This window comes from Abramis brama, assembly GCF_963993115.1.
Source record: "Abramis brama genome assembly, chromosome: 9".
Lineage (NCBI taxonomy): Eukaryota > Metazoa > Chordata > Actinopteri > Cypriniformes > Leuciscidae > Abramis > Abramis brama.
In genome coordinates, this window is record NC_139971.1 from 35,891,683 (window position 1) to 35,908,203 (window position 16,521).

At 35.8% G+C, this 16,521-nt stretch overlaps 1 protein-coding gene across 1 annotated transcript in view; it reads right to left on the minus strand.

The window, feature by feature from the left end:
• Window positions 1-3,325: 3,325 nt before the first annotated feature.
• pard6a (par-6 family cell polarity regulator alpha) overlaps window positions 3,326-16,521 on the minus strand; it is a 32,051-nt gene continuing 18,855 nt past the window's right edge. The window contains exon 3 of the mRNA XM_084123841.1: window positions 3,326-7,146. Within this exon, the coding sequence (XP_083979967.1) occupies window positions 6,275-7,146 (872 nt within the window). The 3' untranslated portion in view covers window positions 3,326-6,274. The remainder of the gene's footprint in view (window positions 7,147-16,521) is intronic.

Sequence of the window (16,521 nt, forward strand, 5' to 3'; positions counted from 1 at the left end):
TGGACAAAATTATTTGGCAAAAAAAGGGGCAAACTTATGTTCTGCAAAATATGCAAAAATAAAATGCAAAACGCTCACAGAAAAAAAGCATAAATTAATATTTCGTTGGTTCTCTCTTGTTTTCGCATGTGTTGAGTTTGGCCAAAGATTATGTCCGCACAATTTGGCAAGTTTAATTCACAAATAAAACAATTGACTCTAAGCACAACTACACAATAGCCTATGCTTACAAAATATTAAATCACATTTTAATAAAGGGTGAAGATGTCAAAAGGAGTACTGTGAGATTGTTGTCTGTGCTGGTGTTTATAAATAATTATAATTATAGCAAAAGCATACCTTGCCATCTTCTTAAAGCCATAAGCAAGCATGGAAGTATGGAGAGCAGTAACATCTTTAAGCTCCTTTAATGTATAGAGTTCATCACATCTACTGAGTTCCTCCTCATAATGCTCACCGTTGACCACCACAGACCCGCCATCACCCCACTGCAACACAAGTAAATCAGGTAAAGTAGTGCAGAAACACCCTCCTTCATTTTTGTATTTTGTATTATATATGTATTATATATATATATATATATATATATATATATATATACAGTGCAATGCATAAGTTAATACACCCATGCTAAAGTTGACTAAAAAGAGGAATAAAAAATCATATTTTGGAAATTGAACTTAATGCAAGATTGGCATGGTTTTATTTCAGTTAGCCTAATAGCTGGTTTGATTTGCATTGAGAGATGATCTTATGGAAAGTACTCCATGCCAATCTCTAGGTATGGTGAAGGCTATGTGATGATGTGGGGCTATTTTAATTCCAAAGGCCAAGGGAACTTTATCAGGATGCATAGTATCCTAAAAATTAATATAAAAAAAATACTTAAAAATAAAAATCTGCCTGCCTCTATGGGAATTTAACATAGGGGTGTACACACTTATGCACCATGTATTTTAAGGAAGAACATTTATTTATTTACGATACATTATTCATTCACAAAGAAAATTGGTGTCCTAAAAGGTTGGATTTTTCCTAATTTTTTAAATTAAGGCATTAAGTTCAATTTCCAAAATATGATTTTTTATTCCTCTTTTTAGTCAACTTTAGCATGGGTGTATTAACCTATGCATTGGACTGTATATATATATAGTACCTGTCAAATGTTTAAAATACAGGAAAAAAACTAATATTGTGAAATATTATTACAATTTAAAATAATGGTTTTCTAAATTAAAATGCATTAAAATATAATTTAGCCTAAGTCTGTGATGCAAAGCTGAATTTTCAGCATCATTACTCCAATCTTCAGTGTCACTTGATCCTTCACAAATCATTCTAATATGCTGATTTATTATCAGTGTTGGAAAGAGTTGTGCTGCTTATTTTTTTTAATAATACTAATACTTACATTAGCAAGAATGTGTTAAATTGGTATAAAAGTGATTTATATTGTTAGAAAAGATTTATATTTTGAATAAATGCTGTTTTTTAAAAAACATTTTATTCATCGATGAATCCTGAAAAAAAGTATCACAGGTTCCAAAAAATATATAAAGCAGCACAACTGTTTCAAACATTGATAATAATTGAGTATCTAATCACTAATCAGCATATGATTTCTGAAGGATCAGATGATACTGAACATTGGTGTAATGATGCTGAAAATTATATTAAATTATAAATTATATTTTAAAGTGTATTAGTATTAGTATATGAGACTTATTTCACAAATATTAAAAAATAACCGGGACAGTAGGCCTAGGCTATTATTATTATTAAAGACTGGCTGGCCGTCACTTTCCAGATAAACACGTCGTCGGAAAGTTGCTCTTTGAGGCTTTTAACCATAGACTGTAAAAAAAAAAAAAAAAAAATGGATGGGACATTGGGACGTCACCCGTAGGTGTCTGAAGAGCATTTTTGAAGCCTAAATAATTAACTATTTAATTGACTTCCGTGTTGGCTTCACGAGACAAGAGAAACTGGAAGGTTGCCGCTCGCTTCTTCTAGAGGAGAGCATGAAAATACAATAACACAGTGATAGTAAACATCATTTCACAACAGTTTTGCCTGTTAAAGGCGAGGTCTAGAATCTAGACCATGTAGGTCAGATTGCCTAAAATATTTCAGAATCATGGGCTTAAGTCTTATGAGCATAACGAGTTTTAACTGAAAGGATCTTGATTGTGTCAGACCTGAAAGGATCGGTTACCGGATCATCAATGATAACTGACAATATTTTAAAAAAATCCGTCGTTGAGTATTTTGCTGTATTTTTGAACGGTTTACTGTTTTTACGCGACTTCCTTCTCATTATGCAGTGTACATTTTTCAGATGAGCTGCCTAGTGCTAACTTATGCAAATTGTACAGGTGAGAATCTTGAGAGCCGTTTGGTAACTATAGGAACATATTTGAATGGTCATTACCAGCGTTAGACAGCAGAGGGCGCAAATTCCCTTTATTTCACACGTGTGCTCAACCGGCCGGAGTCCACTAGAGGGCCTCAGTAAACCTGTAAATTAACCATTTACATATCCAGGAGAAAAATCATGAACTTTACGAGCACTTTACAGCCTTGGCAAACTAAATTTCCAATTTTGTCTCCACAATTGTCAGTGACCGTAAACATTTGTATTGGCTAATTATTTGATGGATTGCTGATGTCCTTTAAAAAGGTTATAGGCAAGTCGAGCAGCAAGTTTTAGTTATGAAGAAATATGTCTGCAGTTCTGCATCTGTGGACCTTCTGCTCTAGTCAGTGCGCTTATTATATCGCATTGATTTTCTGACAGACAGTAATCTGAGGTAAGCTATCGCAAATCTAATGTGTCCTTTATATGTAATGCAATAATGCTTAATTTCTTTGTACTGTGGGTGAAGTGCATCCTCAGCTACTACTTCCAGTTAAAATGGAAATAACCAGGTTTTCCCAGATTTTTTTTAATGGAACATAAACCACAGTTCCCTTAGTTCTATGCACCAATAATCTTTTGGTTAAATATATTAGTACAATGACTATATCTACAAAATAGACTTGTAATTCTATCAGTCATTTGTGACTTGATTTAAGCATGGGTTACACTTTATTTTAAGGTGATGTAGTTACATTGTACTTACTCAAATAAGTACTGTGTAATATGAATTAACTACATGTACTTACTATAGAGTTAACGTTTGGTTTAGGGTTAGTTACTTGTAATTATGCACAATTTACTGTTATTACCTTATGAAGTGTTACCAAAGCATGATAGAAATTGTACTAATCATGTTGCAAAAGTAAAAATGTAAATTTGTTTAAACAAGAAAACAGGTAATCGAAATAAATGTTAAATACTTTTATTATCTTGATAGAACATTTTATAATCAGCTTATAACATTCACAGTATTGTACACCTTGACCCATCTGATTATAATAAAAACACAAGCGTCTAAAGATTTTAATTTTGTGATTCTCAAAAGAAATAGAAACCTCCTTTCCAGAATTCTAATATACATACAAAAGTACAAGAATAAGAAAAATACTTTCCATAATTTACACATATATAAAATGCTCTTTTTTATAAAAAAGGGCTCCTAGTGTACAAAAAGTGTCCATCATTACATATTTCTATTTATACACACATTTGGACATACACAAAAAAATAATGCTCATGTGGTATTATTGGTGCTCCGACTGTGTGCTGTTTATATCCCATCACTTTCTTTTTAAAAACCCAGAGCACTTTTTCACTTTCTATTTACTCTCTCCATCCAGAGAATGCCAATAAAACATATTAAATTAAATACAGATAACAAAACAAAGTGACAAGTTAGGCTTCTCCAGCTGTCTCTTGCTATACGTTTCAAATCACCCTCCGGTTTCAGTAACAACGTTGTAGTGAAAACCCGAGGCAATGAGTCACTAGTGTCAGTTGTGCAGATGTTACGTCTAGACCTGTTCAAATAAACTACATTCTCTTTCAGGCTCAAGGCTACCTTGATAAATGTCAGTTTTGCATCGAAATAACGTCATTTGTTTTTCCGATCGAGTTAAACCAGATAACGCTCAACAGATGAGGCTACACCTTCATGAATCACGCCCATCGGTTTTGACACGGTAAGACCGGCTTCCTAATTGTTTTCACTGACACCTGAGAATTTAAAACTCGAGATGTCCTTCAAAACATTCGGAATACATATTAGTAACATTTTCATTCATCCCCAAATATAATCATGATAAAGGAGGATTAGCTCATCACCCCATCTGGAATGAAGTTCCTCCAAACGCTGGGATATTTAATGCATTTCACCGTCCTTCCTCCATCAATGCTTCTTGGTTTGACAGACAGCCTTTGAAGCGCTGGACGTCCCGAGGCAGGTCTAAACAAGCGTTCACCTGGGAACCCGTTGCCTGAAGACAGCGCTCAAGTCTGTTGGACATTAGAGAAACCAATATTTGGCTCGGAGTCTGATAGTGTCCACCTCAGTGCCGTTTCTGTAAGATTATACTTTAAAAATATGACTGAACACACACATACACACACTCACCATGGCTAAAAAAGCCTCACAGCTTTGGCCATCAGGAGTGGACTGTGTGGAAAAGGTCCCAATGTGCAGAATTCTGGCTTTTCCAAACATGAAAGGAATTTCCTTTTTTCTCTTTACAGAAAAACAGAGTGAGTCAATGAGAGGTCAAGTCTTTCTGAAGTTACACCGCACCGGTGCCAGTTAAGTATATGGATTCCTATTTTTCTGGAGGCGGGGGGGAAAAACTAAAAACAAAGCAAGAAAAACGGGTTGATGTCCTTCAAAAAGAAAGAAACTGTCCAAGACTGCCTCTTTCAACGATAAAAAGCAAAATTCAAACCATTTTGTAAACCTTAAAGGGACAGCTCACCCAAAAATAGAAATCAAATCCAGTCGAATTCAATCCAAACCTGTATGACTGGACTTTCTTATGTGAAACCTAAGAGAAGACATTTTGAGAAATGTCTCTGTGTTTTTTGTCCATACATTGGAACTGTTTGATTACTGTGTTCCACAGAAGAAAGAAGTCATATGAGTTTGGGACGACATGATGGAGAGTCATTTCCAAGAATTACATTTTTGGGTGAACTGTTCCTTTAAAGGGACAGTTCACCCAAAAATGAAAGTTCTGTCATCATTTACTCACCCTCGTGTTGTTCCAAACCTGTATGAGTTTCTTTATTCCGCTGAACACAAAAGAAGATATTTTGAAGAATGTTGGTAATCAAACAGTTGACAGTATTTTTTTTCCTACTATGGAAGTCAATGGGTGCTGTCACTGTCTGGTTACCAACATTCTTTAAAATATCTTCTTTTGTGTTCAGCGGAATAAAGAAATTCATACAGGTTTGGAACATCTTGAGGGTTGGTAATGACAAAATTGTCATTTTTGGGTGAACTATCCCTTTAATGTAACAGGATAGAAGAGAAACCCCCCCAAAAAGTTTCCATTTCCATGCATGAAAAAACATCAGACATTTTTACATCAGAGATAATGAATGTGACAATTAAGCCAACTTGGGAGTGTTAAAATGGCTTTTGAACAAACAAGAGTGTTAAAGAACAACTAAAAACATGTTTAAATGTTCTCATAATGGGATTGATCTTAAATGCTACACTTCCAGTCTCTGCACGTTTTTGAGATTTTCGCTTTTAAAAATGTGATTGATAAACACATGAATTAGTAGTGAGAAGAATGCAAATAACACCACTTCAAAATCATCATGTAGAGCACATTTTGGTGGACATTTTGAGCGACAAACTACAATCAGCATCAGAATGAGATGATATGAGCAAACAAGCATAAACACTGATCAGATCGGTTTTAACACTCCACCTCCTCTTCATCATCTTCCCTCATTATCATCATCATCATCAATGCAAGAGGCATCATGAATCCACAACAAGACACATCATTTCCACAGAGGCGATTTGTTGGTCTCTCACGTCCTCTGAGTGATAACGTCAGGCATCCCAGTAGCAACTAGCACACTTCCTTGGAGTCAATAGAGATGAATATGGTTGATTTTTCCCAAAAGAAGAAAAAATAACTAAGGCGAGAGGAATGGAGAGCCGTAAGGCACTTCCATACAGTGCAACCTGTGTGATCTGGGCGAGGGACCTCATTCACGTGGTTAGATTGTGAATGGGTTGTTGTTTGTGATAGTAACGAACGAAAAATAATAGCTGATCACATAATAGTTCCTTCATTTTATTATAAATGTGCATAAAGGCTCTTACAGTGGTGTGAATCCTACTGTAGCTCACAACGTAATGAAGTTTCCGTCCTCTCTCATGCTTTCTTGGCTACTGCTCGTCTTGGTGGGACTGCCGTTTTGTGTAGGTGTAGTCAGAGAGCTTAAAGAGCTGCTACTGGGCAAGGAAACACTTTGTGGGAGGGGCCTGTGTGCAAATGCACCCGACGACAGGGCGTTACCATGGCTGCCGTTGCCATTAGTCATACGGTGTGGCACGTACAGGTTGTCGTTCTCGATGATGAGGTCCGTATCATCGTCACTGTCGCCCTCGGCCACACTGTTGCTGTTGCTGTATTGGCTGGCATTCTGTGAGGCGGGGCTGGGGGCGGAGTCATGCGAGAGGGCGGAGCCTCCCGAGCCAGCGGAACTATTGCCGGCGGATGTTTTACTCGCGCGGTGCATCGTGCTGTTGCGCTGATTGGCGGGTTTTACCGTCACGATGAGGTTGTGGCTGTTAGCCACCATCATGTCGGTGACCTGGTCCAGTGATTTCCCGGCCACATCGATACCATTCACCTCGAGAATCTCGTCGTTGACTCCCAGCAACCCCGTGCTCTCTGCCAAACCGCCTTTCACGAGGCGGGAAATGAAGACGCCGGGAACTTTCTCCACCCCTTGAGGAGTGACGCGGACACTGACGCCATCGCGGATGTAAAAGCCGAGGGGTTTGTGGGTGCCGTGCTTGTGCAGACGGACACGGAGATGCGTGTCGGGTAAGATGTCCACATCTATGATAGAAGAGATCTGCCGGAAATCCTGGGGATTGCTGATGAGCAGCGCCGGTTTGGACTTGGACTGTTGCGCTTGACGCAGACCAGCTAGGCCCTTTTTTCTTCTCTGGAGAGAGCCTGTGGGGAACGGCACGGAGTCGTCTACATCTGAGGAGAGAGAGAGAGAGAGAGAGAGAGAGAGAAACTAGTTATATATATATATATATATATATATATATATATATGATATGCTGATAAATTATATATGCTGATAAATTATATATATATATATATATATATATATATATATATATATATATATATATATATATATATATATGCTAAGAAAAGACAATTTTTTTTTTACAACCATTAACATTACAAAAAGCGCTTCAAGTAGTCAATATATTGTTGTTTTTTTTATTTATATACACTCCCACTGTTCTAAAATTTTGGGTCAGTATGATTTTTCATGTTTTTGAGAGGTCTCTTATGCTCATCAAGGGTTTTTTATTAAAATACAGTAAAAACAATAATATTATGAAATGTTATTACAATTTAAAATAAGTTTTAATTTTATTTTAATATATTGTGAAATGTAATTTATTTCTGTAATGGCATCTTTCAGTGTCACATGATCAATCAGAAATCATTTCTAATATGCTGATTTGATGCTCAAGTGGCATTTCTTATTGTCAATGTTGAAAATAGAAAGTTCAAAAGCATTTATTTGAAATTTAAATCTTTTGTAACATTAAAAATGTCTTTACTGACACTTTTGATCAATTTAATGTGTTCTCCTTGCTGAAAAAAATATATTAATTTCTTTCCAAATAAAAATGAAAAACTTACTGACCCCAAACTTTTGAAAGGCAATGTTATACACACACACACACACAAAAAACTGAATATAGGAAGGGAACCTCATTTTGCCTCCCAGACAACATTTATTTAAGGTGTGCTAAAGACTGAAACTATAGATAAACTGAGACGTGCTGCTTTCATCTCCCTTTCAAATTCTTCCTGTCGACTGGCCTGAAAAGAAAGAGACTCTCCTCACAACTCCATAAAAAACAACAATTTGTCCACTAAATTTAGAAAGATCTACTGTTCAAACTGCAGTGCAGGTTTATCACTGGCATAAAATAATGTTCCCTGTTACTAAAAATGAACTCAAGGAGATACAAAGCACCTCGCTATGTTATTCACCATCTGTCCTACCAGTATCACATCACTGTGACCTCAATTATAAAACTGATCCCCATAAATCAATTTTAGATTTATTTTTTCAATGTTCTCTAAAATAATTCAATATGACATTGATTGTCGAATGTTAATATAGAGGAATATAGTGGGGGGAGTGACCATATCATAATAAAAACCGAGTGGCAGAAATGGATGGATGAACAAACAAGGATTGTAATAAATCTGTCCGAGGCACTTGCATTAGGTCAAGGGTCACGAGATGGAATCAGATTAAAAGGCAGATTAATCAAAGCCTCTCTCCCCACACATAATATTCACCGTTCAAAAGATCCAAACAATCACAGCTGATGTGTCGGCTAGAAAAATGTTTAAAAAAAACAAGCCTTGTTTTAGCCGATGAGCAGGTAACAGAGAACAGAGGGCCCTCCTGACTGGAATCTGGTGGGAGGTAACATGCGTCAGCAGAGAGAATGTTTTTGGTTATTTTTAAACTGCAGCAGGGGTTTTGAGCGTGGGTCTTCATGGAGAGGGATTTTTTTGTGATTATGAAAGCACAGCCTGCTGGGAGTAGAAATAGCAGAAGCCATCGACACCTTCCCCTCAGTCTGCTGACTAACATTAAACTGTGAGCCTGTTTTCTGCATTGAGCTCATCTAGCTCTACAGCCTAATAGCAAACATTCTAGATTATTACATTTTCTGAAGACTTTGGGGTGTTCTGAGTGGTTGTTAGCACATTGCTACACGGTTGCTAGGTGGTTACTTACTGGCCCAATGTTTATAGCATGGAAGGAACGATTTTAGGGTCCAGCTATATTTCCACTTGAGCTTGGTTCGGCACGGCACAATTATAAACCGTTCTCAGCCAGGAATTCCCAACATGGTTGGCGTGTAGAATGCGCGTAGTGATGTTGCCACTCACAATTGGTCACTTGTCTGTTGCCAGTTTCTCTGTAGCAGGCCAAGCATGCTATTTGAGCTAAGTTAACAGTTAATAATAAAACTGAAAGAAATATCTGATCATCCCCCATAACGCCATTTCATATTGTCTGTAAACTCTTGCATTACCGTGTTGCATTTGTATAAAGAGCTGTTATCAGTCCCACAATGGAAAATGAAACCATATCCGCTCCAGCAGGGCCGGATCGGCACGGAATGGAACGGTTAAGCAATGAGAAAGGTTTGGCCCCACGGTGGAAAAGCATAGGAAAAATATTTATCCATCTTAAGTGAGCGTATACCTTTATGTACAGTTTGGAAATCTTATTTGTACCTTGGTGTGTCCATCTAGCATTTTTTATATGCAATATCCCAAAATTTGCATAAAAATGTGTCGATGTCAATGTTATTTTTGTATTATTTATATACTATTATAGTATTTAAGATTTTTAATTAGCTTTTATTTTTATATTTTCAGTTTTCACTTAATTTATTTTTAGTAAATTTGTCAATTGCCTTTGTCATTTTTATTAGTTTTTTTAAAATAATTCTATTTAGCTTCAATTTATTTTTTATTTAAATTTTAGTTCTAGTAATTTTAGTACTTAAACATTTTATTTCAGTTATTTGCTAAGGCAACATTTCTCTTTTTTTTAGGCTTTTAAAATGTATTTATATATTTTATTTCAGCTTTATTTCAATTAATTTGAAATAATTTATTACAATTTTTAATAGTTTGCGTTTTAGTTAACAATTACACTGGTGGATTGAAACCTTGCAAAAGACATTCTGGTCACGAAATATGTCTTCGATCCCTTCCGGTTCCAAGTTTGTAGGATTGTTTTTCACTCATTTTATCATCTGCCAGGCAAAAATCATAAATATATTCACTTAGAAAAGAAATAGCACAAACAGTGTACAAAGTTTAGCTTGATAGCAGTACAAAACTTAGTAGAATATTAAAAACATATATGCAATGCATCCCTTAAAATCTCCAACAACTTAAAATACGTTTCTTGGTTCAATACCATTTCAAACCATCTGTGCCATCTGAAAGAAACGGCCCAGCATGCACCTCTAGAGGAGATCACATGATGGGGATTATATTAATTAGTCTGTTTGACTACAGGCCCAGGTTTGTCTTAAGAGCCACAAACAGAAGATTACCAGCTCATATTAATTAATTACCATCAGGCCCCAGGGGCCTGCATGTGGATGGGGTGATGGGCGGTGAACTCTGACCCCTGTGCTCATATGGAGAATACGACACACCACAGAAGGCAAAAACAATAGAGATGCACAAGCCATAATGTGTGTTTGTGTGACCCCATATTTAATCTGCATAAATGTGTAAATATTGTAAAAATGTAAATATTTTGCCTGAGTGCAGCATCGTCCATTGCACATGACTGCCTGTGCGTGGCTGTATTTATGAACACTGTATGTGGCTCATATAGTATGCAAGGCACACCGCCCCTCTCCCTGTCTCACTACATTAGTCTGGTTTCTGGACCCCCACAGAGATCAGGACAGCTTCTGTTATTAAACCTGCTCACGGGCTGGAGAGCGAGAGAGTTACCCAGGGAGAGGGATCCTGCCAGAGATGGGGATAACGGGCTGGCCTGAGGGTCTCCAGCAGGTCCAACAACGCTCATGGTTAATATGACCACGCTAACTCCCAGCCCTGCCTCCAAACCGCGCATTATGTGTTAAGACATAATGTGACATACAGTGCTAATTTACATGTGGTTGTGTACGTGTAGATTAGGTCAGTGAATTGTGTAATCTTGTAAACATTACTAATTAACAAAATGACGTGATGCATTGCTTAGAGATCAGAAGCTAATGCATCTCAAGGATGATTAAGAGATGCCATCCCGTCTCCCACACACATACACATCCTCACACAAACAATATATTCAAAGCTCCTGACTGCGACTAAAATGTTTGCAGATGTGAAAAAAAAAGACGACTTTGTGACAATGATTCACATTCTAGACATGCTTGCATTCATATGCATTTGTGTCTGTCTGTTATCGTCTTGTGAGCTGCGGTTAGTTATGAACATTGAGAGCTGTGATGTCCAATTTGTGAACAAATGACTCTTATGAGCCGGTTCTTTTTAATGAGACAGTTAAAAAGATCTTGAGCTTGTATGCGAGTAAGCGGTTTGAATCAGACTCAGTCAGTAGCACAAATACAGTAGGGATTACAGTATTTAATGGGAATCAAACCACTTCTGAACAACCATCTTTATCGGTTTAACTAAAAACTTTATTCTGGAGCTTTGACACATATATTGAGACTAACAATGAGAACCCACTTGCTCTCCTTAGTAACCATCTCAGGGTGCTTTCACACTGGCATTTTAGCTCAAAACGGCACAGTTTGCATGAAAAACGAATCCAAATTTTCTGAAGAGACACAGTCGCTTTATATGATGAACGGATCGAATTTAGGCTTTCATTTACATATAAACATTCATCAACTCACACATCAGTTGTGGTAAACAGAAGCTCAAGCATGTTTGCTTGACGTGCGAGAACCAGTGAGGTTCATTCTCATGTTATGCATCACATTTGAGCTTCTGCAAGAACCAATGAGGTTCATTCTAGTCTGTTACACCGTGTCCAACTACACGCGACGATGCACGATAAAAGGTATCTTTTCCATGTTAATCAGAGTTTTTGATTATGTGGCCTACTTATCCATTTTCTTGCGATTGCTGCTGCTGTGCACTTGCCGCGAGACTCCGCCCACACACTGTTCTGATTGGCTGTGGGTTTTGATTGATTTCGACGCGTAGAGTGTGGACAGACAAATTATTTGTCGCTGGAATCTTCAAAAAGATCTTCAAGATGAACGAAAGTCTTACGGGTTTGGAACAACATGAGGGTGAATAAATGATGACATTTTTTGTGAACTATCCCTTTAAATTAGTGTGAAACCAGATTAACTAGATTAATATATAACCACAATATGGGTAATCAAATGACCCTACTAATCATCAACCTGTTTCCAAAGCAACCATGCACTGCTGCGATACTGTATGTATAGTTTTAGTTGGGTTCAGATCGTGATGCTGAGCTCTGAGTCAGACCTGTCAGAGTAACAACATCACTGAAGCGTTTATCAGATTATTCTAGTCTGAAGGAGAAAGCAGCTAGGATTACCAATTAGACAGGAGGAGACGAAGACATTTTCTCTCTCAGGCAACACCGGAAAAATAATATGTATTTGTCTTATTTAGAATAAACCTCATGTCTAAACCATAGTGGATAGAAAGGTGCAAGCATAAACCAAAACCCAAACACCAGACTGCAGGGAAAGTTTTTCACAAGCACAGACTCACCTGAAAAATACAATAAAACATCAAAACTCCTGCCAGGTGTCTGAGGCCGCCAGGCACAGACTGAGCAGAGCTTTGTGAACATTGCTTTCTGGATTACAAAGATACTGAGAGACTTTAGAGACTTCCTCAGACACAGCGCACTGGGGAAGGGTTGTGCGGACGAGACAGATACAGAGTATTTTTGTATTATTCAGTCTCAATAATACTCCGTATTAAGAGTGCATGACAATGTACAATATGGTACCAATAGTACATTCACGTCTTAAGGAAAACAACATTGACGTAGAAGAACTGTTCAACAAAACCTCAATTCTTCTCCAACCAATATCAGAACATCATTACTTCCTCTCCGGTTCCTTGGTGAAGTATATTATTGTAGAACAGGATAGCTTATTGACTCATGATGCTGCCTCCGGGCTGTGTGTTATGCTAGTATAGGGGAGCTTATTTACCCAGCGTTAACACCTAATAATGTGGTGTTATGGCAGGGCTGGACAGCTTATTGACTGCGATCCTACACAGGACATTGGTAGGTTATTAGCAGAGTCATATATCATGCTGAACGTGGAGCCAGTGTCTCTCACCAGCAGAGAATGGCTAATGTGTGTTTGAGGTTTTGATGCGATATTGGACCTGCATTGAGTCAATGTATGACAATATGAATTTAATTAAATTTGTTTTAACATGTTAATTCTGTTAGAGAAAATAACTTTTATCTTAATGCAAATGTAGGGCTGTCAATCAATTCAACATTTTAATCAAATAAGTTATAAATAAGTCAATTAATGAAATCATAATATATGAATATATTAACTGAATATATTAATATGAAATCAGAAATCCTATATATTTTAAATAAATATAATAATGTATAATTATTTAATTAATTATATCCAATTAATTAATAAATTAACAATCAATGTTTTAAATTATTAAACAATTAGTATTATATATATATATATATATATAATTGAATATATTAATATTCAATCATGTATAATTATTTGATTTAATTTATTAAACATCAATTATATATATATATATATATATATATATATATATATATATATATATATATATATATATTAGATAGATGTTTAATAAATTAAATCAAATAATTATACAATATAATATATAATAATTATACTGCGCTGAAAAACACTAATACTAATTAAAATACTAATAATAATTACTAATAATTAAAATACTAATAACTGAGTTAATTTAATAAATAATTACCATATCTAATTCTATATAATTGATGTATGTGTATGCATGTATGTATATACATAATTAATTAGATATGCTAATTAATTATTAAATTAACTATCAATCAATTTAATGTTTTAAATTATTAAACAATTATTAGTATTATTATTGTCATTTAATGTACTGTATGTATATATATATATATGTGTGTGTGTGTGTGTGTGTGTGTGTGTGTGCAATTAGCATGCCAATAATGTAAATATTAACTATAATAATTGAACATTAATATTAAATCATAAATCCTAATAAATTAAATATGATATATAATAATGTATAATTATTTCATTTAATTTATTATACATTAATTATATAGAATTAGATATGGTAACCATTTATTAAATGAACTCCGTTATTAGTATTTTAATTATTAGTAACTGTTTTTATTAGTATTATTATTATTGTTATTTAATTTGTTATATACAAATTACTGCCATATATATATATATATATATATATATATATATATATATATATAATTTTTACTATTACTATACTATTTTACTATATAATTGTACTAAATAAACATTAAATTGACAGCCCAAGTACTGACTCTTGTCTATTACCAAACCTCAAAAGATGTGGTGTGGCCTTCAGCACAGTCCATTAGCCAGGGTTCTGGACAGTGTTGTCTCTGTCAGTCTCTCTGTAGACTGCAGGCAGGAACAAAGCACAGGTGGACAAGCTTGTAAAGATGAATAAAACAGGGTGGCAGCTGGAGAGCACAGAGGACCAGACACCTGATGCTGTTAGAGGAAGCCAGGCGACACTGTCACGTGGATCTGGATCTTATTACCCTCATGGCCTAGTGACAGAGAAGCATCGCTTTCTGTTTGTGCTAAAAAAAGAAAATCCTTTTTTTTTTTTTTTTTTTTACTCTTTTACTGCTGTAAATACATTTTCAAGTGAAGTCTTCTTTAATACATATGTTGCTTCATAAATAAGCTTAAAGTGCATTTTCAACACCTTTTCTGCTAAGTACAGCGCAGTACAGATAACAAAAACAGATTCAACGCACAAAACTCTGCTTGTACCAATGCTTCTGCTACACAGCATCGTTCGGTTTATGTGGGAAGTGAGATTACTGTGACCTGTATTAATATGGGCACTGAAATGAATAGACTCTGCTCACCAGTGAGAAACAGGCTTAAATGTTATCATCTGTGAATGTCTGATGTAGGATGTTTGTCTAGTTCTGCATCTGTCCCATGTACTTCCACCCCATCATTCAGTAGTGTGCCTATGGCTTTGTTTGGGTGTGGCTGTCTGAAGTTCACTGCTCTCACACACACACACACACAACTGGTACATGTGCATGGGCCTGACTGTCTGACCTCATCCTCTGTTGCCACCATCTGGAGACTAACCCTTAGCCATATGGTCACCACGACAACGGCAATCCCCACTGCCACACGTGCTTAAGAGTTTAAGATCCGATCAAACTTAGAACTGAACACTGAGACTCTTACAGACACAGCCACACTTGTGCGTTCAGCATGTTTTTTGATCCCAAATAATAACATGAAGTAACAGAAATAATAAGCCACTCAGTTAGATTTGATTTCAGCAAGCTCTGAGAAACACACAAACCGTTAAAACATCACAATCATGCGTTCATAATTAATGCTCACATACACTACTGTTCAAAAGTTTGGGGTCAGTACATTTTTTTTATGCTTTTGAAAGACTACTCTTATGCAAAACGACAGTAAAAAACAGTAGCATTGTGAAATATTATTGCAATTTAAAATAACTTTTAATTATTTATTCCTGTGATGTCAAAGCTGAATTTTCAGCATCATTACTCCAGTCTTCAGTGTCACATGATCCTTCAGAAATCATTCTAATATGATGATTTGTTGCGGAAACCTCTATAAAAAAAAAAACATTATAAATGTCTTTCCTGTAAATTTTGATCAACTTAATGCATTCTTGTTGAATAAAAGGAATTAATTTGTTGCAACAACAACAACAACAAAAAAACAAAAAAGAAACTTTTGAGTGGTAGTGTATACTGTATCTTGCAATAAAGTGTTTTGACAGTGTGAGTGCAGTGTACCTGCGCTCAGAATCAGGAACTAATGACTATGGGACTGATGTTTAAAAAAAAAAAAAAAAAAAAAATGATAGGGTGATGGGATTACTTCATATGCTGATGAGAACTGGCTGCTAATCCCAAATGATTAATGCTGACACACACTGACACACACACACTTATATATACACACAGATACAGCTCACATTTAGAAATAGTTCACCGAAAAGAAAATTATGTCATCATTCACGCACATTCATCTGTTTTCAAACTTGTCTTCCACGGAACAGAAAAAGAAAAGCTAGGCGGAATATAAAGTAACAAAGTATTATATATGACTCATGCCCTACATTCCAAGTCTTCTCTGTTATGCTGGTGTATAACCAGGGCCTGGGACAAAAATGCCACCGAAAGTGACAAACATGCCCATGTAGTGAATTCCTCTTCATTCTGTTATCTAACATGTAATATATTTAATAGCATTTAATTTTAGTCCTATCTAGTGATGGGTTTAGTGCCTCTGCAGATCCTGTAGTGACCTCAGAGGTGAAAGTTGGTGAATGTAGCCTATTGCTAATATGAAAAAAAAGCATTTATTGGTAACACTTTACAATAAGGTTTCATCTGTTAACATAAGTTAATGTATTAACTAACATGAACTAACCATGAGCAATATATTTGTCTTCCAGTTCTTCATTGTTTGTTCATGTTAGTTCACAGTGCATTAACTAATGTTAACATAAAAT